At 40.3% G+C, this 26,420-nt stretch overlaps 1 protein-coding gene across 1 annotated transcript in view; it reads right to left on the minus strand.

The window, feature by feature from the left end:
• Positions 1 to 26,420, minus strand: part of si:dkey-112m2.1 (transmembrane protein 132C) — a 239,812-nt gene that overhangs the window by 104,609 nt on the left and 108,783 nt on the right. Inside the window, exon 4 of the mRNA XM_049603788.1 lies at positions 8,139 to 8,282. Coding sequence (XP_049459745.1) covers positions 8,139 to 8,282 — 144 coding nt within the window. The remainder of the gene's footprint in view (positions 1 to 8,138; positions 8,283 to 26,420) is intronic.

Consider the following 26,420-nt stretch of genomic DNA (forward strand, 5'->3'; position numbering starts at 1 on the left):
GCACTAATGGGAGTAAGGAAGTTGTAAAAAGGTCAAAAATTTGTGTTAGAAGATAGGTAGGTGGTGGATGGGTCACAAAACATAGGACTTTCCCCCAGAAGACTAGTGTTCAGGACTGAGTGAAACCAAGTGAACTTTGAGTTATTTCAAGGTATGTCTTCAGTGTTTATTTTCCTAAACCTAACATACGTTACTTTGCTCGCTGAAATCTAACCTACGTAACTTCACAACACCCAACTATATTTCTTACAACGCTAAACCATCTTTCTTCCTCTTTAAAAACCTACCTAACCTTACATGCCTAACCCTACCTCTAACCTACATAACGTTATTTTCCTAAACCTAACCTACATGACTTTACAACACCCTACCACAGGGCTCAACAATAACGATTGCCTGATTGCCCGGGGCAAGTAAAACTCAAGGTCGGGCATGTAAACTAACAACTCACTTGCCCGATCGGGCAAGTTGCTAAAAATAGTAAAAGTTAATAACTAATTGATAAAATAAATGTATTTTAAAACGTGCTCCTTCGGCTCTGATGCAGTGGTCTCTCTGCCTGAAGTCACAGGCGCAGCTGTGTAACAATGTCCTGCCCACAGCCCCCATTGATATTATTTTGCACAACGGACACTTCATATAATAACATAACAATATACTATTTATGGTGTTATGCCATCGTGTCATTTCTGTCTCTACATGGTCACGCGTAAACAATTCTCCTCTGCTCTCTGTATCGCACACGGCGGAGTTCCGCCACACACACAGGTGAGCACGCTAGAGCGGCTCGGGCCGCATTTTCCTGACCAAACCTGACCCCAAGCCCGGTGCAGTTTGTCAGCTGACAAAGTTATTGTTACTGCTGTTACGCACAGACAAACAGCCGCTCGCACAGCAGCGCAGCACGGCACTCATGCAGAGCTTGTGTTGCGTTCAGGCGTTGTCACGTAAATAACAACTTCCAGCACTTAAATAGGTCATAGCACAAAACAGCAGCATGTCATGTGACTTTTTACTTTTATTATATTCAATAAAATTGCATGTTCCTAAATCTTGAGACACCTCATATGTAAGCTAGACAGACATTTCACCTGCTCATACTGTGCATGCATGTACTGAATGTACTTAGTCCTAAAGAGCCCTTCTGGTGCCAGTAGATACATAGAAACATCCCAGCAGGCTGTGCTTTGCAAGCATACAAAAAAGTTTCACGCATGTGAAATTTTTTTGTCATGCATGTGCTTCACCTCCGCTGCTACAACTCCATCCTAGGGGAAACACTGCTGTGTGTGTTTTGTGCAACAGGTGGATGTGGTAGTCTACTGGTAGAGTAGAGAGAGAGCTAAGTAGCGTTGAAGTAGAGTAGAGCAGGGCAGAGAGATGGAAGCAAAATATATTAAACCCGGTGTTAATACAGCAGAACTGGAGAGAGGGGTGAAAAATAAATAGAGGTGGGCATGGCTCAAGTAGGGCGCAAAATTATAGACGGAGAATGATTGACAGATTTTTCACTTTAAGCCCTGACACTGTCATATTTGTGTAGGAATTAAGCTACAATACATGACATATGTTGTTTTAATTAATAAATACAGTGTGAATAAAGATTACGTCACATAAAAATAACTGCAGTCTTTGTTAATTGATAGCCGCTTAAATTAAACAATTTTTATAGGGCAAGTAAAAACTGACTTCGGGCAAGCGGATCTCTGACCAACTTGCCCGACCGGGCAAGTAAAAAAAAACCTTAGCGTTGAACCCTGCTACCATATTTCTTCTCATAAATCTAACCACTATAACTTTACTTGTCTTGACCCAACCTATGTGACATTACAACGTGCAACCATGATTCTTTTCCTAAACTAACATTTATCTAACATTTGTAACTTTACTTGCCCAAATCTAACCTACGTTACTTTACGATGCCCAACTGTTTCCTCCCCTTAACCAAACCTACATAACTCTACATGCCTAAACCTAACCAATGTAACTTAATTTTCCTAAACCTAACCTACATTACTTTACAACGCCCAACCATGTTTCTTGTCCTAAACCTAGCCCATGTAAGTTTACTTGCCTAAACCTAACCTACCTAACCTACATGACTTTACTTGTCTAAACCTAACTTACATAACATTGTAACACCCAAACATGTTTCTTCCCCTAAACCAAACCTAAATAATGTTACATGCCTAAACCTAACCTACGTAACTTTACAAATGTTTTTTTTCCTAAACCTAATTTATGTAACTCTAAGCTAAGTATGTAACTTTACATTAAGTACCTAATGTGAAAATGCTGTAGATGTCATACGAACCATTGTATGAGGATATGCTGCTTGGTTATAGCTTTAATTGTCAGCATGTATTAATGGTCCACATACTGTACAAGGGACCCTTAATTGAACTTTATCATTTCACATGCTTTATGTCTTCCTAGACTTGGGTTTCACCTCTTTTCCTCTTCTGTGCTAACACTCCTGTCATTTATTTCTTTTCACACCTCAACTCTCAGCTGTCTCAGGTTCTGCAGAGCATAGTAGATCAGAGCAGTGAATATACAGCTGCTTTAATAGCTGGACTACTGTTCTGGAGCAGACATACACATTGTGCACACCTCTGAGACAGGAATTTTTTAACCTCCCCGACATGATGCATTACATTGCATTACTGTACATTACACATGATTCATTAAACTGAGATACAGCCGCCTCTCTTCATCTGCATGTCCACAGTCAATTCTCACCTCTCCTAATTGGCTGCCGCGAGTTTAGTCATCAAGCCCACTGGAGTCTGTCACCTGGCGGTCACACTATTGGCTGTAATGTCGCACTTTCTGCAGCGAGCCAGGGGAGACGCATGCTGCTCTTGGTGTTTATCTCTCAGGTTCTGGCAGTGATGCTGTTTTAATGGTCGGCAAAGTGAGCTTCAATTGACATAAGGAGAAATTTAATGTTTTAGGGCACTTGTCTTTTTAAACTCCTTGGCTTCCATCTCCACATATTTCCATTAGCCCTATTCATATTCTGGCTAATGAAGATCTTTCTGCACTTAACCTGACAGATGGGATATCTCCTACCCACAGGACAGCGGTAATAAAATGAGTATGGACCTATTACTGGTGAGTTAGAGAAAGTACGTCAAAAAGGAAACCCTTGCAGAGAGCCGAAAGATTAAATTAATTTAGGAAATTACTCTCAAGGCCTTCAGACTTAATTTAACAAATCTTGCTTCGTTGTAGCCTCCAAGCCCACCTAAATCTTACGAGATCCCCCCCCCCCCTTTTTATGGTCTGGAAAACATCTACAGAGAATTGACAAAGCCCTCAGGGTGAAAGCTTGACCAATCAGAGAGCTATAATAGATGATATGACAGGGCACCTCAATGCCTAAACCTTGTTTTGGGCTCCTAAATGAAGCAGGATTCTGCAACTGCGAAGCCTATTTCTTTCCTAAATGTAATTCAAAAACCGATTTCAGTGGACAATGTACGAGTCCAGACAGCTCATTTTGTTCCAGTTTGGAAATCAAAAGCAAAGACCAATAAAAGACCATCAAGCTGTGTTAGTCAGGTGTAGGGAGACCACAGAAAGCAAAGAATAATTTCAGAGCTTGCTTCATAAGGCTCCTACCTCTGGTCAGGAGACAAAACTTACACTGCAAAGGGAGCACTTTCATTGTTACATGTAAAATCAGTGTGTTTTTAATATTTAAGTAAACTCGAAAGACAATGAGTGCTGCTCTCTCTGCAACCGTTTAACCTCCTCAAAGAGATTTTCTAAATTAAACTTAAGTGTTTTGATAATTTTCATATCTTGCAAAAAACTATAAACAGTCCTTTTTAGTCACTCATGTGCTACAATTATTCCATTTCGCATGTAAGCTAAGGAACTCTAAAAGCACAGGGTCACAGCAGGTGTCACATTATCACTTCAGTACTTCAAGGTAGTCTTTTGTTGAGCACAGAACTGCAGAGCATAATACCGGCTTCAACATGTATGACCTTCATTTGAGCAGTCCTGTATAATTCAATGTCTCTGCTCCTCGGCGGGTCTGTGAAAGAGATACACGTAAATGATAGATGACTCGTCATTCATCACTGTCGTCACCTTGGCACCCGGGAGGAAATAACAGCCCGGCCAAGGTGTGTCACTTCCTGTGTTCGGCTACTTTGTCTTTGCCTAAAATCGTTTAGCTGTTGAGTTGAATGTCAAATACTGTACAATGACACATACACACACATACGTGCACACACAAATAGTTATTATTCATTAATGGAAACACAATGATGTAAGCAGCGATCACCCACACAGTGATGTTGCTAGGTATGCATCCTGTGTCTCTGACGCAGTACAATCTGAAAGGACGCAAGAAGCTCACCTCTGCTCTGTACTAGGGACGCACTCTTATTTTCGTGACGTGACTTGAGCTATTTTGAAAGTATTTCCCGTGTCACAAAACCACTGAGATTTAAACGTGTTTTAGATTTTATTATCAAACTGTTGGTGATGTGTTAGTATTTTTGGTTTGGTGCTCTGCACAGATCTGATACCTGCCTGACGACCCACCTGATGTCATCACCGGCTCTCTGAAGCTTGGTGCGTGGCTGTTTTTCTTGGCAGTTTTAGCGGGGTGGCATGGAGGTCCCCAGGGATTGTTGATGGACAATAACCCTACATTTTTAGGTTTATAAAATACACCCAAATACATGAATATGTAGGATATTACTACAGACATTTCTGTAATGTTACGTCTTTATATCTGCTGTGACACTGATAATACTTTGCTGTACAGGTGGATGCACTGTGCTTTTCCCTCTGACAATGCTGTATCGTGATAATGTGATTGTCCCAGTGATCAATATTGTATTCTCTCATGTCGATAATGACCTGGTGATGTTTTACACCAATGGATGCGCCAAGTTGAAAAAAAATATTTTTACTGTACATATTGTGTATCTCATGTAAGATCCTATTTTGTTCATAGTATCATTGAGTGAGAGGAAAACATAAAAATTATTCTGAGAAAGAAAGAGAATGAGCGGGCGGTACGGTGGTGTGGTGGTTAGCACTCTCGCCTCACAGCAAGAGGGTTGCCGGTTCGATCCTGGGCGTGGGAGCCCTTCTGTGTGGAGTTTATATGTTCTCCCCGTGTCAGCGTGGGTTCTCTCCGGGCACTCCGGCTTCCTCCCACAGTCCAAAGACATGCAGATTGGGGACTAGGTTAATTGGTGACACTAAATTGTCCGTAGGTGTGAGTGTGAGTGTGAGTGTGAATGGTTGTTTGTCTCTATGTGTCAGCCCTGCGATAGTCTGGCGACCTGTCCAGGGTGTACCCTGCCTCTCGCCCGATGTCAGCTGGGATAGGCTCCAGCCCCCCCGTGACCCTCAAGAGGATGAAGCGGTTAGAAGATGAATGAATGAAGAAAGAGAATGAGCATGTTTTGAAAAATATTGAGCCATTTAATTTATACAGTATTCTGGAATTATATACAGTCATATAACACATTTGGTTTAGGCTACTTGATACTGGGTAGATGATTGTAGTTCTTTCTATAATCAACTCAAGATGTGACATTTATGTAGTGTTTTGTACATATATTGGATTTAAAGATGCATATAGAGTTTATGGTTTGGAAAATCAAGTTTTTATATTTGGAAATATCTGTTTAATTTTTAGATACATTTTCAACATACATGAATATAACCATAATTATTGCCATTTAACATCAAATTTGAGTTTAACACTACAGTTTTATCGAGAGCCCACTCAACTTTTGTAGGACCCACTTAAATGACCACATGTGGGTCCTGGGGTTGTAACAAAGTGATAACATAATCGTGTCCAAGGCAAGACCAAGGCCAGAGGTAGTTGAAGCCAAGTCAAGACAGGATCCAGAGCAATTTTAGTCCTTTTCAAGACCATCATTGGCAATATCTTATTGATACTCCTTATCGATATCTGATTCTTTACTGATGCTTGTATTGGTTGTTTGTCATTGTTAAATGATTGTTTTTTGAAAAATATATTTTAAGAACAGGGTTAGAATTTACATGTATTTGAAATACAACAAAATTATATTTTAAAGCAGTAACTTTAATGTTTACAACGGCAAAGTCACACTATAAAGCCAATAATATCTCAGTGGAAACAACTTGTTTGGAGTTACGAGTAAGGGCTCTTTTCAGAACCATGATGGTATGTTCAAGGACTGTCAACAGTCTTTTGAGTATCAGCTATTAAACAGCAGTCTCTTAAATGCAACAAAGACCCAGAATCACATTTTTCTTATCAGCTTATTTTGAAGTCTGTGCTGCAGGTTGATTTTCATTAGTGGACTAAAATAAAGTGAAATAATGGTTACGTAGAAGGCAGGAAATCTAAGTAGTTAATACCAGCAGTTTGGATCCACATTGTAATTCATTTTGAGTCGTGCTTGTGTAAAGCTGATGACTGCAAGTCCAATATTCACTCTCCTTTAGCTCTGTCTTTGGTCATCACCAACTACTGAGAAAAACACCTGGCTTTTTAGCTGTTAAATGCTCCGGTGTGTTCACCAGCTAGTCTCCAACTGTGTCTGTGCAACACTGTCTTACTCCTAACTCATCAAATATAGAGGAGTTGTCTCTGAGGCCCTACACGTCAAACTATGATACTCTCTGTACCCCTCTAGCATCACTTTTGGATGTTTAGGGACTGCATGACATTTTCTGATCTGTCTCTGCATTGTGTCTTTCCAAAAAACAAACAAACAAACAAACAAACAAACAAAATAATTTCCTTGTCCACGGGACACATACAGTTTCCGCTTGTTAAATGCATCAGTCTCACTTCAAAATAAACGTTGAAAGTAGGTTTAATTTGTTTTTAGGCTTGGAAAAAAGATCATGATTTGGGTCAAAATAAGTGCATCAAACTTGCATAATGTAATTGCACTCAGTGTATGTGCATTTGACATATGTCAAGCTCTATTCTACACTGTGAAAGTAAGTCACAAACAGGGGTCTAATGGGTGAAAATCCTTTGTTCGTTTGACCAATCAACCAACACAACTGCATGCTCTACTTGGACTTTTTTTGCTCTTTATAATACAGTAGCTGCTCAGAGCGTCAGATAATGGTGCAGCCTGCTGCGTCATATACAGATGCTGAAAAGTGCCTTGGTGCGTCAGTTAGTGCTGTGAGGGCCGCTGTCCAAGTGTCAGTACTTGACGAGTTGAAGTGAGGACAGCTTGATTTGTCTGCTGTTTGACATTGAGCAGGTAGTGTACGGGGGCTCTTTAGAGCTTTTACCTGGAAACAAGCTCCTGCCGTGTCCGCAAATGACACTATTAGTGCTGTGAGAGTGAACCAAAACTGTAAAGTGGTGGGCCAGTTAGCTGAACAATGAGCCGAATCTCATTTAGAGCTCACTAAAGCCTCTGGGAGCTGCAGATTCGGGTGAGTATTCTCTGTAGACTCCTCAATATGAGCAACCCCTTTTACATTGTCATTTGTTCAATTGTTATCATAATAATATTGATTATAACCACTTTAAAGTTGTCCAAAAATATATACTACCACTTTTATAAAAGGCTAAATAATTGCTACAGTTTTAAGCAGTATTCTCAAACCCACATTTTGTGCCTTACTGAATATTCCCAGCCTCAGGAAAGTGAATGTGGATTTAATTTGAAATAAACTACAGTTCCCATGGTCATTCTAGTTAAGGGACATGTCACCCAGTGACACGATGTGACTCAATCCAGTGTTTTAATTGTTTTTGGAAACAATGGCAGTCTCTAGGTCACACAGTAATATGCTATCCATTGTTGGACTTGGGCCTTTATGGGATTTTTGAGACTTTTTCCTGACTTCTCCTTGAAGTGCAAGTGAGAGGTAACACTGTGTTCTTTGAACAATACATTTTATTGACTACACTTGAGACTAGCTGAGGACTTGTGTGCGTAGCAGTGCCAAGGAATGAATGCTTCAGATGCTGAGTCATGTCCTCTTTCATCCTCACTCTTTGCAATCACTCTCTACTGACAGCTGTCCGAGAAATGAACAAGTGCGCTGCTGCTTTCTGGTTGTTCAGCAGGGTGCTCACTTCATTTTTCATTCACACATTGATTAATTCTGCAGTAGGAGGGAGTCAAACGTACCTTTGACTAAAACTGTTCTCCTTCCTCCGACAGTGGAGGGTGACAATCCTGTGACCTTCACTCCTGACATCTTGACTCACCGTCCACACCACAGGGTTACTGGCTCGCGCTCCCAGGAACGCCACGCCGTCCTTCAGCTTGACCCTGAAAACACACAGACGTGAGCAGGTTAAAAGAAAAACACTGAATAAGATTATACCGGAGCTGTCAAAAGAACAGCTCACAAATTAAGTTTCGGAGCTTCAGAAATACACCTGGCCTTTTTTTATTTTCTTTCTGACACAAACAAACATGTCAAAACAGAAAAGAAATGAGGTGGCACTTTAATTGTCTCTCAGAGAGGACAAAAGAAATGCTTCAAACACTATTGGTCTCCTCCTCATGAACACAAGGACAATAAATAAGCCATTAAAAAAATGAAAGATAGTACTGTAGCAGACTGATCAAAAACATGCTTTACTAATATAAAGGCACTGGACTGGAGCTACAAAAGAAGAAGAACTTTTGAGAGGCGTTTGGTGGTTGCTAGATGATGAGAAAACAAAATCTTGTTGAAGAAGGAACTCTTTCGGCTTTCATCCATTTTGGAAAGTAAATAATAAGTGAAAAAACTTCAAACTTTCCATACTTTGCTTGATGAATATTGCTTGAAGGAAGTGAATCTGGCAGGTACGTGCCAACTTATTTCATTAGCAGCGATTAAAAAGCAGCATCAGGACAACAGATGGCACGTTAGCCGACTTGAAATGATCAAGAGTCAGGGTGGCGAGTTCTAATTAACCCCTGTGAAAGTGTGTTTAACCACAGTGAGAGTATGAAAGAGTTGTTTAACATGACAAGTCTAGACGTACACCTTGTAGTTTCCAAGCATCAGGACTCTTGAGCAATAAATAGGTGGCGCAGCTGGGGTTTTACCAGGACTCCAATCTCTGCAGCTTCCATGACACGTCTGCCCCACCCTTTCTGTCCCTCTATCACTTCCATTACTCCTGGTCACAGTCTGTGTGAGGCTATCCAGGTGCCAAAGAACCATGACCTCCTCCTCTTCTAGTATACTGACTCGCTGTTGCTCTCCTCCTCCTCCTCTGTCACATGAAATTACCATGAAGTACTCAGAACAGCTTTCAGTGCTTCCTTTTCCAACATGACAAATTGCTCTTGTTCGAACCACTGGCACGAACGCGGCAGAATATTTTATGTGGGGGGAAAATGAAGAAAGAGATGGCAAGAGAAGCCAGATCTCAAGTAAAACACCAACAGCACAGAAAGGTGGAGAGGGAGGTGAAAGAAGCAGTTCTATTCAGTGAAACATGAACGCAGGGTAATTTCTCCCCGCATCAAAATAATTGGAGACTGTCCTCATTCAGGAACTTGCAAAAGACTTGCAAAAGATGAAGAAAAAAAGAGCTTTAACAGGAGGATAATGACATGACAAACCATGCAGCAGTCCTTAGAAGAGCACAGTCATTACATCTTCAGTGTTCCACCGGTCTTCTTTGATCTTATCCAGGCCGCTGAGGCGGTAATAACTGGCCTTGTGTTGGTCGCTGCTCCTGACGAGCAAAGATAAAGGCCGCCGGTGTGGAAGACACAGACAATAACTAGGAGGAGACGACTGATTGCCGTCTGCCCTCCTGTTTCCTATTCGTCACCTTCGCCATGGCAGAATAATTACTACAAATTCACAAGCAGATTCAGCACTGACAAGGGGGACGACAGGGGGGTAATAATCAACTAACATGAACCAAACTCCTACTTTATGCCGTATTGATCACATATCAAAATTCCAATTTGAATTTGCTTTAGCGAACTTTTACCACAGATGTGTCTGCATTAGTGCCCAATTTTGATTACCGGTTGATTGTTTCAGCCAGGGGTACAAATATAGAAAGCCTGTTCGCATGGTTGCACTGTGGCTTAGAGGTAGAGCAGGTCGTCCACCAATTAGAAGCTCAGTGATTCGATCCCCGGCTCCTCTAGTCTGCATGTTGAAGTATCTTTGAGCAAGATACTGAACCCCAAATTGAGTGTATTATAAAACTGATTAGCAGGTGGCACCTTGTATGGTAGCCTCAGCCATATATTTATATATATATATGTATGGATGTATGTGTGAATGGGTGAATGGGTGAATGTGACTCATAGTGTAAAAAGCTCTTTGAGTGGTCGGATGACTAGAAAGGCGCTATATGAATGCAGGTCCATTTACCATTTACCATTTACCATTTACTGGGGCCTGTGAGGTAGAGGGAAATATGGAAATATGCTCATGATCAAAGAAGAACTCTCATTAAATTCAAAAAGGTGCCATTTGCTATATATGCTCTTGAAAAAGACAAACCCATGTCCATCATGTTTTTTTGTTTGTTTGCTTGTTTATATATAACAGCCAGTGGCATATATAGCAAAATTATATGCTTATTCTACATAAACTATAAAAGGATTAAATTTAATGAATAATTTCTTATTTGGAATTTTTTTGTACCTACTTTATGCCACTGGGTTCAGCCATGACACAAGTAAAAATTATTTACACTGTTTAAAAAATGCACATACAAAAAAATAAAATAATATAATATCATTATAAAGGCTGGCTATTGTTTAAAATCACAATAGAGAATATGAAGTTCAGGTCATGTGTTCATGTGTCTAATGTTTCGGATAGGGACGCCATCTTGTGAGGACCCCGCTGTGCCTGTGACGGTGGTCAAGCAACATTATTCGGACAAACTAATCATGACACACAAAATATATCCATATGGCACGGTGTGGATACAGACCCTGATGGACTACCTCGACTCACATACCTGGATATGGTAGACTGCCCTGTTTGTAGACTGAGTGAATACACTTTAGTTAATAGAAGTAACAGCACGTACCTCAAAGATTCTGCCCCCATCTCACAAAGCGGGATGTACCTTCACATTCTCTGTACCAGCACCAGTACCCTTGGAGTGATACTGATACAAATAGAGTACTTCATCAAAATTGTGACAAAAGCAGCAGATTGTATCTTTAGCTTCTTTTTTTATTGATGAATGTGCCTGAGATGCATTTTTTGACTGTCCATTCACTACGATGCAAATACATTTGGATGCCAATGATTGGTGCACATGTCACGGGCCAGAAGTCAGTGTATGATAAACATTTCTGGTGCTCAATTGTGATGCCAGTAATATTGTGTTACTTATCTTGTGTGCTAGCAAGCAAAAGTAGTTAGAAATGAGCAAACAAGAACAAATAGGCACTTTCAGGCTTTTGAAATAAGTAAACAAACAAGCCTCAGCAGCGAAGAATATGCCGAGAGCATAACATTACAGCATTAACGTTACAGCGACAGAGGCTAGCAGGCTGTTTATGCCTCTTAAAGACATATCTGAGGAATACAATGACTGGCAAATGACTGAATGGATTTCCACTGATGAACATCCATCATGATTGGAATTGATGCAGAGGCCATTCTGCAGTTTGATCCAACAGGGAGACACAGAATGAACTACAAATAGGCAGGAATCTTACTATATAATGATGAAAACTCTGTCTGTGGGTGTGTCTATGTGTCTGTTCCATGTTTTTCTCCTCACTGACTTGGTCAATCCATGTGAAATTTGGCACAGTGGTAGAGGGTCATGGGAGGTGCTATAGCAACTGATTGAAATTGCAAACTTTGAATGGGCATATCTCACGCCCCGTATGTCGTAGAGACATGAAACTTTGCACAGAGATGCCTCTCCTCATGACGAACAAATTTGCCTCAAGAACCTATAACTTCCAGTTGTATAGATTTTCCGCCATTTTGAATTTTTTGAAAAACACTTAAAATCGATCTCTTCCTAGGAAGTTTGACCAATCTGCATGAAACTCGGTGAACATAATCTAGGGACCAATATCTAAAGTTCCCTCTTGGCAAAAACTGAGCTTCTATAAGGCAATGAATATTGCTGAGGGCATGACTCATCACATAAACGTGTATAACATCTCAAGGGTTTCACCGATCACCACGCAACTTTGTAGGCTTATGACCACACATAATCTGAGGGGACCCCTCCATTATTGACCCCATCAAACAAAATGGGGGCGCTAGAGAGCTAATTTCTTATCTGGGCCTAACCACCATATCGATTTTTACTAAACTTGGTAGATATGTAGAACAGGACGCCTCAAGGTGACTGGAGAAATTTAACTCTAATTGGCAACTGGGTGGCGCTATAACAACAGAAAAATGCTTCAAAATGGCTAAAATTTGACCGATCGCTGTGGCTCCCCCTGTGGCCCAGTGTTTTGGTTTTTTTTTAAATTTTTGGTATGACTAAGTCATGGTATGGTATGCTGTACATAATCACGGAAACTGTCAGTAAGTCATTCTGTCTGTCCCACGTTTTTCTACTCACTGACGTGGTCAATCTATGTGAAACTGCACATAGGCATTGAGTATTGGCATAGGTAGAAGGTGACAAAGCTACCAATGGGTATGGACTAGTACTACTTAATTTTCTCATCTGGCCTTTTTATTATTTATTGGAGCAGCTTGGTTTGGGCTTTGTGTTATTGTTGCTGTAGATTTTCTTATTCCTAACTGTTGATGTTATTGCTCTGTGATGCTCCTGCAGAATGAGGGAACATGTTGTTTGCGAAATACCTTTACGTTTCTCTGGGCTATATTCAGTGTATTGGCCTGTCTTTGAAAACGCAGGCTTATCAGAGTTTTATGGTGGTGGTGTTGTGTTGGTAACGTTAATGTTAATCTCTTACGCTCACCAAGTAGACTGGTATGTCCATGCGTGGGAACCTACGTGTGAAAGCTACCCTACAAGTGGGCGGGCAGTTCCTGTGCGTACTATGAAATATAATCCTGTTGGCGCCACCTTCTGCTGCACTACTGAGCCAATCACACATCTCATTAAATCAAATAACAGTTGCTCTAATTATCTGTGAGCAAAGCTATAATTGTCATTTTTTTCTAGATCTTGGTACAAAAACGATTTGTTTGACAGGAGAAGTTTTGATACTTCTTAGTTTTGGGTTATTTCGGTTGACAATTTAAAAGTATTAAGTACTAATATCCAGCCCTAATCGATATAAATTAAATTCTTTGGAGATTTTTTGGCTGTTGATCAGACTAAGTGAGCGATTTGAAAATTTCTCTCTCGTGCTTTATTACTGTATTTGGCATTTCATTGAGTAAATGACTAATCAATTAATCAGTCAATTAAGCAGTTGGTGGATGGGTTGATCGATACTGATGCAGCACTCTGAACCACAGTGTCAGAGCGTGTCTTTCTTTCTTTCTTTCTTTCTTTCTTTCTTTTTCTTTCTTTCTTTCTTTCTCAATATATATGTTCCTCAGTGTCACATGTGTCTCATCCTTTTATCCCATCCTGTTTCTTCCTCCCTCATCATGTCTCTCTCACACACGACATACAAACCCCAAGCATGTGCGACAGCCAACAAGCAAGCAGGATAAATTAACAAATGGCATGTTGTAAATGAGATTGGTTTGGCTAATATGATTTCTGGTGAGGAAGGAGGCTGGGGGGAGGCAATAAAGGAAAGCAATTTGAAGGGTACCCCCCCTTCACGTGCATCAGCACATGAAGCTGCCTCATTAATTCCATGAAAACCTGCATCAGTGGGATGAGTATTTACAGATGAGATGAGGTTGTCAGAGAAGACAGTTTTCAGCTCTCCCTTGATTGATGCTCAGAAAAGGCACCCCAAGATGGCCATCGCCCAAATAACATGTCAACACACCTTTCACTTTGTCATACCTGTCCTGTGCTCCATGAAATGACAGTGTGCATTAATGCACTTTACACAGCAGGGGATTAAATGGAATACAAATAATTTTGCATACCTGCTGAGATGAGGGTGTGCAGTGTACAGCAAAAACTAGCACATGTTGTCAGGATTTCTACAGCAAAGTACTGTATAAAAGCAGTATAATCTTCTTTATGGGGCTCTTCAATGGTGATAAATGATCTTAAGTCTATGGTTTATGAACATTGCCAGTCATCACTGTTTTATTAGACTCAGTAGAAGTAGCATCTCCTTCATATAACTGGTTCTAAGTCTGAAGTTCTCCTTGATCAGTCTCATAATATTCATCAGGACCATCTCTTTGGTGGTTTTTGAGCATTTTCAACACTTACACTAAACTGCTAATCCAAAATGCCCCAAAAATCTGTGCTGATAGTCTCATTTGTTTCACAGATCTCTAGAAATAAAGTCACAATGTGGACCGTCTTCAGCAGATGTGTCATTTATTACCTGAGGGAATTGGCATTCCCTCCTTTCCCAGTCCAGGTGAAATTCACACTGTCCAGTCAAAACAGTCTAAAATATGAGCTGGTGGAATTATTTTACTCCTAGGTCTCCAGAGACAAAGTCAAGGGGTGGATGCATTATTTGGTAATAGTGCTATTGTACCTGCCACGATTTATACTCCCTGTTATGTCAGCCAAGATGATTATTGAATGTATGAAATTCACAATGTCCAGTCAAAAAAGGGCAGAAATATGAGCTGGTAATATTTCTTGAAGTGTCTGAAAAGGAATTTGATGTGAATACATTATTTGGCAGAGCTGTTATTTTAACTGCTGGAATTTGCATTCACAGTTATTTTAGCCAAGATGAATGTTACTTGTATGAAATTCAGGCAGTCCAGTCAAAACAGTCCAAAACATGTGCTGGTAAAATTATTTGACTCTTAAGTCTCCAAAGACAAAGTCAAGGGGTGGATGCATTATTTGGCAACAATACAATATTACTATTGTACCTGCCAGGGCTTGAGTGAAAGTACTATTTTGAGTGAAAGTGTTATTTTATGTGGTATATTTTATTGTTGGATTTTGGGATTACTACCACCACTGCTGGTGTAACTATAAAATGAAAGGATGTTTTGCTGCCTCTTGCAGCAGCTGGAATCTGAGAAAAAAAGAACTTTATTCACTGGGCCGACTGCTGGCAACTTTTAAGGTGGAACGTTAACTTGTAATGTTACTCAATGCATGAGGGGACGACATGAATCAATCAAAACACCTTAAACATTCCATATGACAACTCTGACATACATTTTTACTAATGAATGGATCTTCAGGTGTTTATAGATATTAATTTTGGCTGGGTTATGTGAACTGCATATATTCTAATCCTCACTTGGAGAGAGAAAAAGCGTGGTGGAGCATTGTACCTGTGGGCTACGGCAACACTAAACCCCTGAGCTTGCCTGAGAGGGACTATATGCACGGTTATGTTATGAGGAAATACAGTGAGTGCTGGACGGAGCAGTGAGTGACAAAAAACTCGCCCTCTCTGTCTGCCGAAGGCAGGGTGGTGAAGAGGGGGTGTCCGAATCTGAGGTGTTAATGTGTAGGAAGTATATTGATGTTTGTACCTGTTTAAAGAAAAGATAATTGTCTCATTTACAGAAATGATTGATCTTATTGACTATTTTATTGATAATCTGTTGCTATACGGCTAAATCTTTGGACCCTTTTTACTTCCTGTCAGTAACTGCTGTCACAAATATACGCTTGGACCCATTAAGAATATTTATGTTTTCAAGTTTGAAATAGTCTATAAGTCAATCATATTTTTTGCATAATGAAATCTGAACCTGCAAGTAACAACACAGCTGACAGAAAACTGTAGAGGAAATGGTAGTACTGGAGTCAAGTTAAAGGACCTTAAAAAGAACAGAACCTAAATAAATGTACTTAGTTACATTGTACAACTGCATAGTGAGTTATAAATGAATGCTGGGTCTTTTTTAATGATTAGAAATGACCTAAACAAACAGCCTAAGCAGGACAGACTTTGCTGTACTTAAAAAACAAAAATGGCATAATTTGGGTGAAGGAAGTAAAGAGCAGTGTACGTTTCCATGAAATCCAATTTCAGCAGAACATAAGATGATAATGACCGGATATCATTCATGAAATTGTAGGAATGATTATATGCTGTCATTCAAAAACATGTGTCTCACATGATGCCTTAATGGGCTCTCGTGGTTCCCATGACAATAAGTGATGATGGAGGTTAAAAAAAGGCTCACATTAAGATTCAAGACGTAGAAGAAAAAACAAGGGAGTGTATATGCATTTGGTGTAAAAGTCTTTGTGGTGAGCACGGGGATGGGAGGATAGCTTGGTGTTAAAAGTGTTTGAGTAGAGAGAGGGGATAATGGTTCACAGAGACCGGCCAGGCAGATTAGAAAAGACAGGCGTTGTATCAGAGTGGATGAAAAAGGACAGAGGATGGGAGAAAAACATTCAGGAGAGGAGAGGAATTGAAGAGGCTTTATTAGAGGCTAGAATAAGAACTTGTAGTCAGTGCTGGCATATGCTGTCTGTTTTGGTCTTATATTTCCAACAGTAAGAGAGATATTTATGTCAATGTCATCCTCCTGGAGCCATTTGCGGGCAAGGTTACCCACTAAACCTTAAGCTCAGATAATAATAATAATGATAGATGAGAAGAAACAGGGGGGAAATGGTTCCCTGTATTGTCACCCAGGTGATAACGGCTCATTACTGTGGCAAAGATGGAGACAAAGAGAAGCCAGTGACTTCACACATACATACATATACACGCAGTCACTGTGGTGTCTATATCTGATATAATGTTCACACATTGGCAGAGAGTGGGTTGGTGGACAGAGTGAACCTTTAGTGGAGATAAATGAAAGTGAGAACAATTGCTCTGATATCAGCTCCGCCACAAAGAAACCACCTTTGGTTCTTACTTCACAGAAAGGCTCATGCGAAGGGAGAGCCAGATGGAGAGAAGCTGTAATACAGATGAGTCACAGCACATTCATATATAACCTGCAACCACGTTCTGAGACGTCATTAGCTAACCCCATTGAAGTGTTTGACAGAAAAAGCCACAGACATGCAGTGGTGATCCCAGACTCTCAGGGGCCCCTGGCAAAGAAGCTTATTGAGGCCCCCAGCCATACACGCCCCCATGAAAGTGCCTTCTGAGAGCACACAGTCAGCTAAATGAAAGAAGCTTTTTCATTCCTCATTCATATGAACCTGAAGTTAAACAATATATTAAGTCTTAACAGTTTAAACCCTGGGTCCTCTACAGGGGGTCTGTTACCCTTTGGGGGCCCCAAAGTTGAAAAACACACATTAAACATGGCTTAATAGAGACAGTTTCTATCACAAGTACACAAATCTGGACACATTTTCCCCACAAATACAAGATGCTAATGTTTTTAGCACAAGCCTTTGGCATTTTACATCGTATAAATTAGCCTAAAAGCTAGCAGCCTTTTCCTTTACTCGTATGATGCCATGGACAACAGCAACATTTAACAAAGGTAACGTTACAAAATTTGGCTCCATTACAACTCACGATGTTCACTGACAAAACAACTGTCTTATACTAAACACGTTTTCCAAACAAATAGAACATGCTAACATTATTAACACAAGCCTATGGCATTTAACATTGTATAAATTAGCCTAGCCAATAGTGGAGATTTCAAAGTTCAAAGAGTTCAAAGTATTCTTTATATAAAATTTATTTTATACATAGGCTACTGTAAAAACTAATGACAAATTCACATAATAAGTAAACCCCAACCCAACTACAGTATTTTAACATTAAATAACATTTAAAGAACTACCGTAAAACTCGGAATATAAATCACACTGGCATATAAGTCACAGTCTATTTTTTAAGGTCTCAAACAGGGAAAACAAGATTTTATATTACTATTTGTTAATAAAAACGTTATACAAGTTATTCCTACACTGTTTCCCTTTATTTTTAATTTGAAACACATTCAAAACACAATAACCTCTTAAGCAGCTTTGGTTACTTTTCAGATTGCAATTTTCCAAACAACCTCTTCAGGAAATAAAATTACGGTATAACAACATCTGAGCCATAAAAATGAGTTTAAATTAACATTAAACTTCTTTTTTCTTTTTTAAAAAGAGAGCATTACAGTACCTTATTACAGTGTGGGCTGTAACTATACATGCTTACTCAAAAACGAATGAGTTTAAATTACTATGTAGCGCCATCTTGTGGGTCAAATTACCTATGTCAGTATTTACCTTGGTCTGTAGGTCGCACCGGTCTATAACCCGCACCCAACTTTTTAGATTAAAAGAAAGGGAAAAAAGTGTGACTTATACACCAAGTTTTACGGTAATTACAGCAAAATAAATGTTAATAATTGTCTCCCTAACTCAGCAGAGACTCAGCAGCCAGACCTTTCTCTATTATCTGTTTAGCAGTGGCTGAGATTGTTTCTACAATGAGAATAGTCCGCCTATAGTGAACCTGGTCAGGGTCCAATGGGAAGCTAACATAGCTCGCTAACTGTGTGGCTAACTTCACTTCAATGTAATCAGCAGGTGACAAGCCAGGCACAGGTGCTTGACTTGGGTCTTGAGGAGCTGTAGCATTTATCACTGACAGCCTAAACTGTTCACACATTGCACTGCTACGTTTAACTTCATACTCTCTGCTGCGGTCGCTGCAGCCTCACTGTCGTGTTGCTGACACACACATGCTCTTGCTATATCTATATCTATATCTGTATCTCTAGGGGGGGCACTTAGGGGGTTTGGAAGCAGCGGCAGTGCACTGTATGGTGCCATTATGGTAGCTTTAAGGGGTTTATAGTTGTCATTGGAAGTGGTGCCAATATGAGTGGCAATTGGGGGCATGGAAGCATTGCTAAATGGGCCTATTGGGCACAGGCCCAGGGGCTCAGAGTGAAAGGGCCGGCCCTCTTGTCCTCACCTGCAAAATAATCACTCAAATGAACATGTTCTGACAGGGAAGAGATTCAAAATGACCACAAAGAGACGCAAAGGAACTGCAAAGAGATACAAAATAACTACAAAAAGGGGCAAAACAACCACAAAGAAACACAAAATGACCAAACAAACCCCTAAATTATGCCAAAGAGAAACAAAACAACTACAAACAGATACAAAATTACACAAAAAGCAGTTAACCAGTCGCTTTATTTGCCCCTCTTAGCGGTGTGCCTCTGCATAAATGACAAACTAGTCTGGCGGTTATTTAGGTAAATCTAGAGCGCACAATAACTCGTGTTTGAGTGTATTTCCCAAATTAATTTTAAAAAGGTAGTTCAGCTGAATTCAATTTACAGACAGCAGACAAAATTGGCCAAATCACATTGAGCTAGTTTAGTTGGCTCGCGTCCCTTAATTCTCAAACACCTGCAGCTAAATCCAGTTATGAAATAAACACAAAAGCTGCTGGGCATAGAACCCCAGCTTTCTTTATGTTCCCTCCCTTCTCCTCTATCTACCCTGCTCAGAAACAAAATAATCTCCATCACCTTGGGGTAAAATTAAATTACATAGTGGCCAGTGACAGGTGAATCAGGCTGCAAGCTGGTTCAATAAATTAGTAAGGTGAAACGGGGCTGCGCAGGAGATGCTCCGAGTCAATTAGCTGAGGAATAGTTGTCGGTGGAGTGTTTTTAGGGGCGAGCGGACACAGGCAGATGCGGAGATAAAGAGGGAGCTAATTCAATTAATGAGTTTGATGCTGTTCTTCCCATTATCAGAGCTAGTTAAAAGTGCTGGTGCGTGGCAACGCTGCAAACGCAGGACAAGATTAACACTATCAGATAAAGAGGGCTCCCCAGACAAAGCTCATCTCCACCCATGCATTCTGCTGCGTTTCTCCCTGTCTCACCCTTTTGTCTCACTTTCACTGTGTCTCTTTTCCTATCTCCCCCTGTCTGTCTCTATCTGTTTCCTCTGAAACACTCTGCTTCCCTCATACACAGCCAAGCCTCTCTCCCATCGCTCTCTATATCCTCTTCCTCTACCAAAGCTCCCAGTCTAGCACTGGTGTCCTTCTGCTATAGCTTCTTTTATATCATTTAAAAAAAGGAACCAGAGATCCTGCTCTAATTCACTTTATTTAATTACCTCATTTTGGTCCATAAAGCTTTGTCAGGTAATTTTGAAGGTCTACAGACCAAAACGTCTTCATTAAATAAAGTGAGTACAAGTGACCGGCCTTGTGCAGAAATTCTTTATCCCTCTGACTTTACAGTTTTGGCCCGGCACACCTGTAATTAAGACTTTATGGTGTACAAGAACTCTGTTAAAAAGTTTTTAGCCACGCTAGCAACTAGACTGAAGGGTCGGTCAGTTGGTCCAAACTAAAATATCTAATCAACTGTTGGATTGTTTGGCATGGGATTATGTGTAGACAATTATGTTTTTTGTGAATGTATCAAATGCTTTTCTTTTCAATGAGCATCACATCCTGCCATTAGTCTGGCCACGGACTCTAAGTACTGCTTTTTGTCTGTCCTAGGGGCTGAACCTGAACATTGACTATTCAGACATTGAGTGTTTGGGTAGGCATTCGATCTTTAATCTTGGGATTCAGATTTCTTTTTCTTTTTTTTTCTTTTTTTTTTGAGAAATGACAATAAAGATAAATAAATACTTATATTAAGTGTTTCCCCTACTTTTATTTATTTATTGATTATTTTCTGTTGTTTTTTTTTTACAATTTAAAAAAGGTACAATTTTTCATTGTGGAGCTGCACGCAGCGTATTGATTCACTGTTTATCATTAGAACTCTACTCTGCACCAGGGACAGTTGTTGAGAGTCCGTCCATACACACAGTGACAGGGCTAACTGTCAGCATCACACGGCTAATGTTACGTAACGTTTATTAATGGGTTTAAATTCAAGATGAAATTTAAATAAAAAATGTTTTTTTTAATCCTTCTTTTATTCTTAAGCCCAGTTCAGTCCAATGATTTGGGACAAAACTAAACTATTTTAGAACGTTGCAGAGAAAAGCTGCAATGGTGTGAACTGGCTGGTCTGAGCTCGACTCAAACCGGCTGATGGTGTCACCTGCAACTCAGCTGGTCAAATCACTGGTGGCTGGTTTTAGGACCTAAGGCTAGTCACCTGTTTCTACAGACAGTCCGCTTGTAGTAAAGTCTGCTGGTCAAGTCAAAATGACCGCACACGGTCCAGTCCATATCATGCTCGTTTTGTTTGCTTTTCACCGTTTCATCGCTACTACAGATGTAGCCAGTATCTATCACTATCCTCATTCATATTTTAAGAAGCTACAAATTATATTCAGCCACAAAATAAGCCTGAAAAGCTGGAAATCAGAACAGAAGTACAGAGAGTTGTTGCATAGAGATGATACATCCAGGGTTCCTACACATTTGGAATTTCAAAATTCCATACTTTTCCATACCCTAACCTCCAGACTTCTCTGCGCTTTTTTTTGTTTGTTTGTTTTTTCAGAGAATATACAACATCTGAGTAAATATATCAGTGTTTCATATTTCACATCATATTTAATTATTCTTAATAGGCAATTGTAGCCAAGTACCATAATGGCATGCAAATAAAAACTCAGGTAAGTTCAATGTCTGGGCTGAGGCAAAAAGGTTGGAACTCTGGGTGCGAGCAATGCAGTAACGAGACGTCTGTGTTTTTTCCTTTCATGTGGTTCAGAATCACCTTCTCCCCCATGTTGGCGATGTCAAATGATTTCACACAAAGCTTGCATCTAGCTCTGTGTGTGAACTGGGAATCCTTGGCCAACCAGTATTTATAAACGGTATTGCCAAGCCTAATTTTCTATTTTAGAAAAACAGTATTTTAGAACAGTGGTAATAATTTGGAAACATAAATATTTTTCCATACTTTATTTTTCATTTTCCATACTTTTTAATACCTGGAAATTGATCAAATTTATTTCCATACTTTTCCATACTTTCCATACTTGCGTAGGAACCCTGTACACCATCTCATCTAGTTGCATTGGTGTGAACCAGCAGGTTTTTAGAACGTTGCAGAATGGTGCATTGCAAGTAGTTGCCTGTTTCAACTCATCTCATAGGAATCTTTGGTCTGACCTGAGCTTTTTATCAAACTTCAATCACGTTTTTCCTGTAAAACAAAATATGACTTGTGCTAGCACCAACCAATTTCAAGCAATATCATTATGACATCTACCCATCAATCCATCTGCAACTTTTACCTGCACAGTGCTTATATTAAGTTAGCTAGCCAGAAACAGCATACTACAGTAGTGTGTCTTTGATTCCCCAAAATACTGTGCCTTCTTTCCTGCTGACTAGAATTTATTCATATTGAGGAAATCTGTGAGAACTCCAACTTATGTGCAAGGCATTTGACAGTGGATTGCCTCAGCAACTACATGGGGCATACAATACTTTGTCTCTCTTGCCTTTATGGATACAACTATCCCATTTGCATTACAACATTGGTGCTCAACTGTTATGACACGCCCACTTTTCAATGATCACGTCAAATTCCTCCAACATTCTATCCCACCGGCCAACCGTATTTCATTTGGACATAAGTCGGGATAGTGCAGCTTGTGTCAGTGTCTGTGTTTCTGTGTCTGCCCTTTCTAATCCTAACTATTATATGTGCTTTAAAATTAATCAATGAACAATTCCATAAAATTTTTACTCTCAGAACAAGCTGAAAAACAGGAAATGGACACACCTTTGACACCCACACAGTGCTATCCAATATTGCAGAAAAACACTTCCTTGTCTCCGAGCTGTAGATACAGCCTGTGGTAGTTTGCTCAACCTGTTCAAAAAGGAGTCAAAAAAATCTCCCACCTTTTCCTTAGAGAAAAAAAGGAACATCTTGTGATATATTCAAGCAGGCTATCATCACCTAACCTTCACCCATACCCTCTAATTTCCTCTGGATGTTGCTGGAAAAGTGCTGTTACCTTGCGTGAGGCTTATCCGGTCCTTCACTTTACCCTTGTGAAATGTCAATTTCACTTCTCACTGCCATTGACCGCCTACTCATCTCACCATTCTTTACAGATCAATATCTTTGTGATCCAAACCAGACAGTGAATGGATGTGCTTTGAGGGTATCGGAGCTGTGAAGGGTTAAAAGCTACCCATCTATCAAAGGACAAAGATGATCAAAGGGAGTACTACTTACAGTGCCTCTTAGTCATTTCAACCCCGAGTGGATTGTATTGAGTGCTACTTAATTGAGGAGATGCTGACTGTCCCCAAACACCAGGCGCGTTTAGAAATCAGGTGGCTATGCAAGGAACTGTCTGTACTGTCCAAGAAAAGCACAGACTATTTGCTTTTCACTCCGAGAGGAGAGGTGAGGAGTTGAGTACCTTCAGCCAAATTCTCTCTCCATCCATATCTGGATGCCTGAAAAACACAGAGCGCATTGATGCCACATCTAACTTCTTTTTCACAGTCTTTTTTTAATTAAAAGGAAAAGCAGCCAGATGACTGACATATGGAGCTTGGACCCGAGGTCTGGGAACAAACTCCAGCTTTTTTCAAAAAAAAAGAAGAAGGAATAACTGTCAGAGGAGAGCAGCTGACTTCAAATGAGAAGAGGTTCAAAATGCGAGCTGGCCGTAGCCTCATGACATGAACGGATCCATGACAGATCAAGAGCAATCATATGGGCAGGAGCACTGAGAAATGAATTCAAGTCGAATTCAGAGCAACCCCTGAGAGTGTCTGAGGAAAGGAACATTTCATTCGAAAACCTGGGCATGGTTTCATACATACAGTACATCTTAAATACATCATATTGGTGAGAAATCATTATTTTGCTGTTGATAAATAAAAAAACATATAATTTTGATCCCGTAGTTGTGGTGTTTTGAACAGAGGCATCACTATAATTTCAGTCATTACGGTTCTTCCAAAATGGGTGTTTTCACTCTTCAAATGAGAACTTTTGTGCATCAGCTGAACAATGAAGAAAATGGATGGTGCCATATATGACTGTGAGGAAATGGGGCCCTTATAATGGCTGAAAAACAAATTACTACTTCAGCAGTGGGTTTCAGAGAAGTGTCATACTATATGAAGGGTTTCACATTAAGAAGAACAAATTAATTTTACTTCGTCCACTATTATTGAACATTAAACAAATGAGGCTAATGGAATCCTTAAAACATAATTTTGTAAGCGACGGCCTCAAGAGTGCTATGATGATAATAATAATAATAATATGATGATGAGCTAGCACTAATGTGGAGGCGCGTTTCTGCATAATGCATGGTGGCTGTTATGGGGCAGAATGCAACACATACATAAGTTATCATAGAGGGGGTGTAAGATGTAATTAAGGCATTATTTACTTTAAAAGTGAAAGCAGAGGAAGATAATGAGAAAGGAAATGAAATTGTGGCTCATAAAAAGTAAAATTTATCAAAGCCAATAGCTTAGAGCAGTCAATGACTTTGTTTTCTTTAATCTGCTTCGAGCTCTCATTATCTCCTTATGTCACATTATATTTAGGCTTATTTCCAAAACTGGGAGAAATAAAAACTGTCAAAGAAAGAGGCAAAAAAGAAAACATGGTATTCAGAATAAAGAAACAGGCTGGATGTGGGTGGGTATTGACTGAAATGACAAAGAGCTCCGTGTGTGTGCAGCGACTGTGTACATGAAAGCGGGCCAACGGGATGATGACACTGAGGGGTGTGACAGCGCAACACCCACTGTGGCCAAGAGCAAGTCACCTCCAGTAAATCACAGCCGGGCTCTCGTCACGACGCAAAACTCAAAATGTAAAATTCAAGAACATCACCAATCTGGTGCCCTACATGTAAGACATTTCAACCCTCATTTGAGTTGCAGGATTTGGAGCGCGAGCACGGGATTTCAGATTAACACAAATATGGAATATGTGTCATGCTGGTTTTCCTTTTTTATTTTTCCATAATTGCAGAAAATGTACGCCAAGCAGAGTACTAAAAAACTTCCAATTTTCTATTCGCTTTAATGCTGGATTTCAGGAACTCACTACTACTACTGCTGCTGCTGTAGATTAGCTGAAGAAATGAGGTCATGTTGGAGCAGACAGAAGCTTGATCCCTGTGGCTGCCATTTGAATGGAAGCCGAGCCAGTTAAACAGGGGATAGGGCAAACGCATGCAGACGCTGCATCCAGTAAAACCTATTTGACATAAGGTTGCATCCAGGGGATAAAAATTAGGCTTCGCATTGGATTCGTCGGGCCGCACGGATGATCCAGGACTGATCCAATATTTGGATGGACGCAGAAGGGGGCCAAGCAGTATAATCTCAGGATGTAGTGAGACCGATTATGGCAAGTTGGTAAACCTAATGTAGGAAGTGTTACACAGATTAACACTGATGCGAGTGGGCACGTACAGTAGTCATCCTGATGACCCGACAAAGGCTACTAGCTGAAATGTGTTGGTTTGGTAGTAAAGGTATTCTTTGTACTTCGTGTTGCTCAAAGTAGGTGAAGTTATGCCAGAAATCCTGGCTTCCACATACAGTTGTACTGCAGCGAGTAGTCAAGTCAGAATTACAAATTAGAATAAATACAGCATACAACACCCTCTATCATATAGGCCTCATCTACATGTACATTTTTGAAAACACCTGTATATTTCTCAAAATTCTGGTTACTTTGAATCCATCTGGAAATATAAAGTGGAGCATTCGGGAAAGAATTACATCATCTTGTTCAATTCCTAAACTAAATGTTGCAGCAACATGTTATGGATGAACTGAGGCATCAGATGCACCAAGTGTTATTTTGGCCACTTCTACGTCTACGGTTTAAAGCCCACCAGAAATTGAGCATAGCGTTAGTTCAGGCAGGACACAATGTCAAGTATAGCTCACATCCCAGCTACATCAGCTGATGGAGCAGCTGATTGATGGAAGGGAGTCAGCTAATAGATCACATGATTCTTTTCTATGCAGCCAGTTGGCAAATCTCATTCAGGGCGCCCTATTTAATCTGCTCTGGCCTGCCTACTGTTGCTGCTTCCTCTGCAAGCTGCTTTACAACACGCCTCCACCCCAGCTCCTCCTTTTCATGTTGTGTCTGACTTATCAGTGTCATTTCTGTTTGTCATTGATGCTGCTCTGTTCTGTTCCTGGGGGGTCTTTGCTGCGGTCCTTAGGCTTTTCATGTAGGCGCATGAAAGGGCAGAGAGGTGTGCTCCCTCTGCCTTAAGGCTTTCCTCGCAGGCACGGTGAAAGGCAGAGAGTCCCCAGAACAGAGCCATACCGCTAAATATAATACTGCAAATGGAAATAAAGTTTTCTTTGACTAGTTGACTAGTGTTCCTGACCGAAATTATGGTACTGGATGAGACCCCGTTAAACCAGCCAGTTTGGGACAATTTCAAGAGTGGGGTTGTGGGGTCGATGAGGAGTGGAAGGAAAACTCTTGCATGTCCAGAGCATCACTTGTATCTTTGAGAGAGC

The sequence above is a fragment of the Epinephelus fuscoguttatus genome, linkage group LG18 (assembly GCF_011397635.1).
Source record: "Epinephelus fuscoguttatus linkage group LG18, E.fuscoguttatus.final_Chr_v1".
Classification (NCBI taxonomy): Eukaryota; Metazoa; Chordata; class Actinopteri; order Perciformes; family Serranidae; genus Epinephelus; species Epinephelus fuscoguttatus.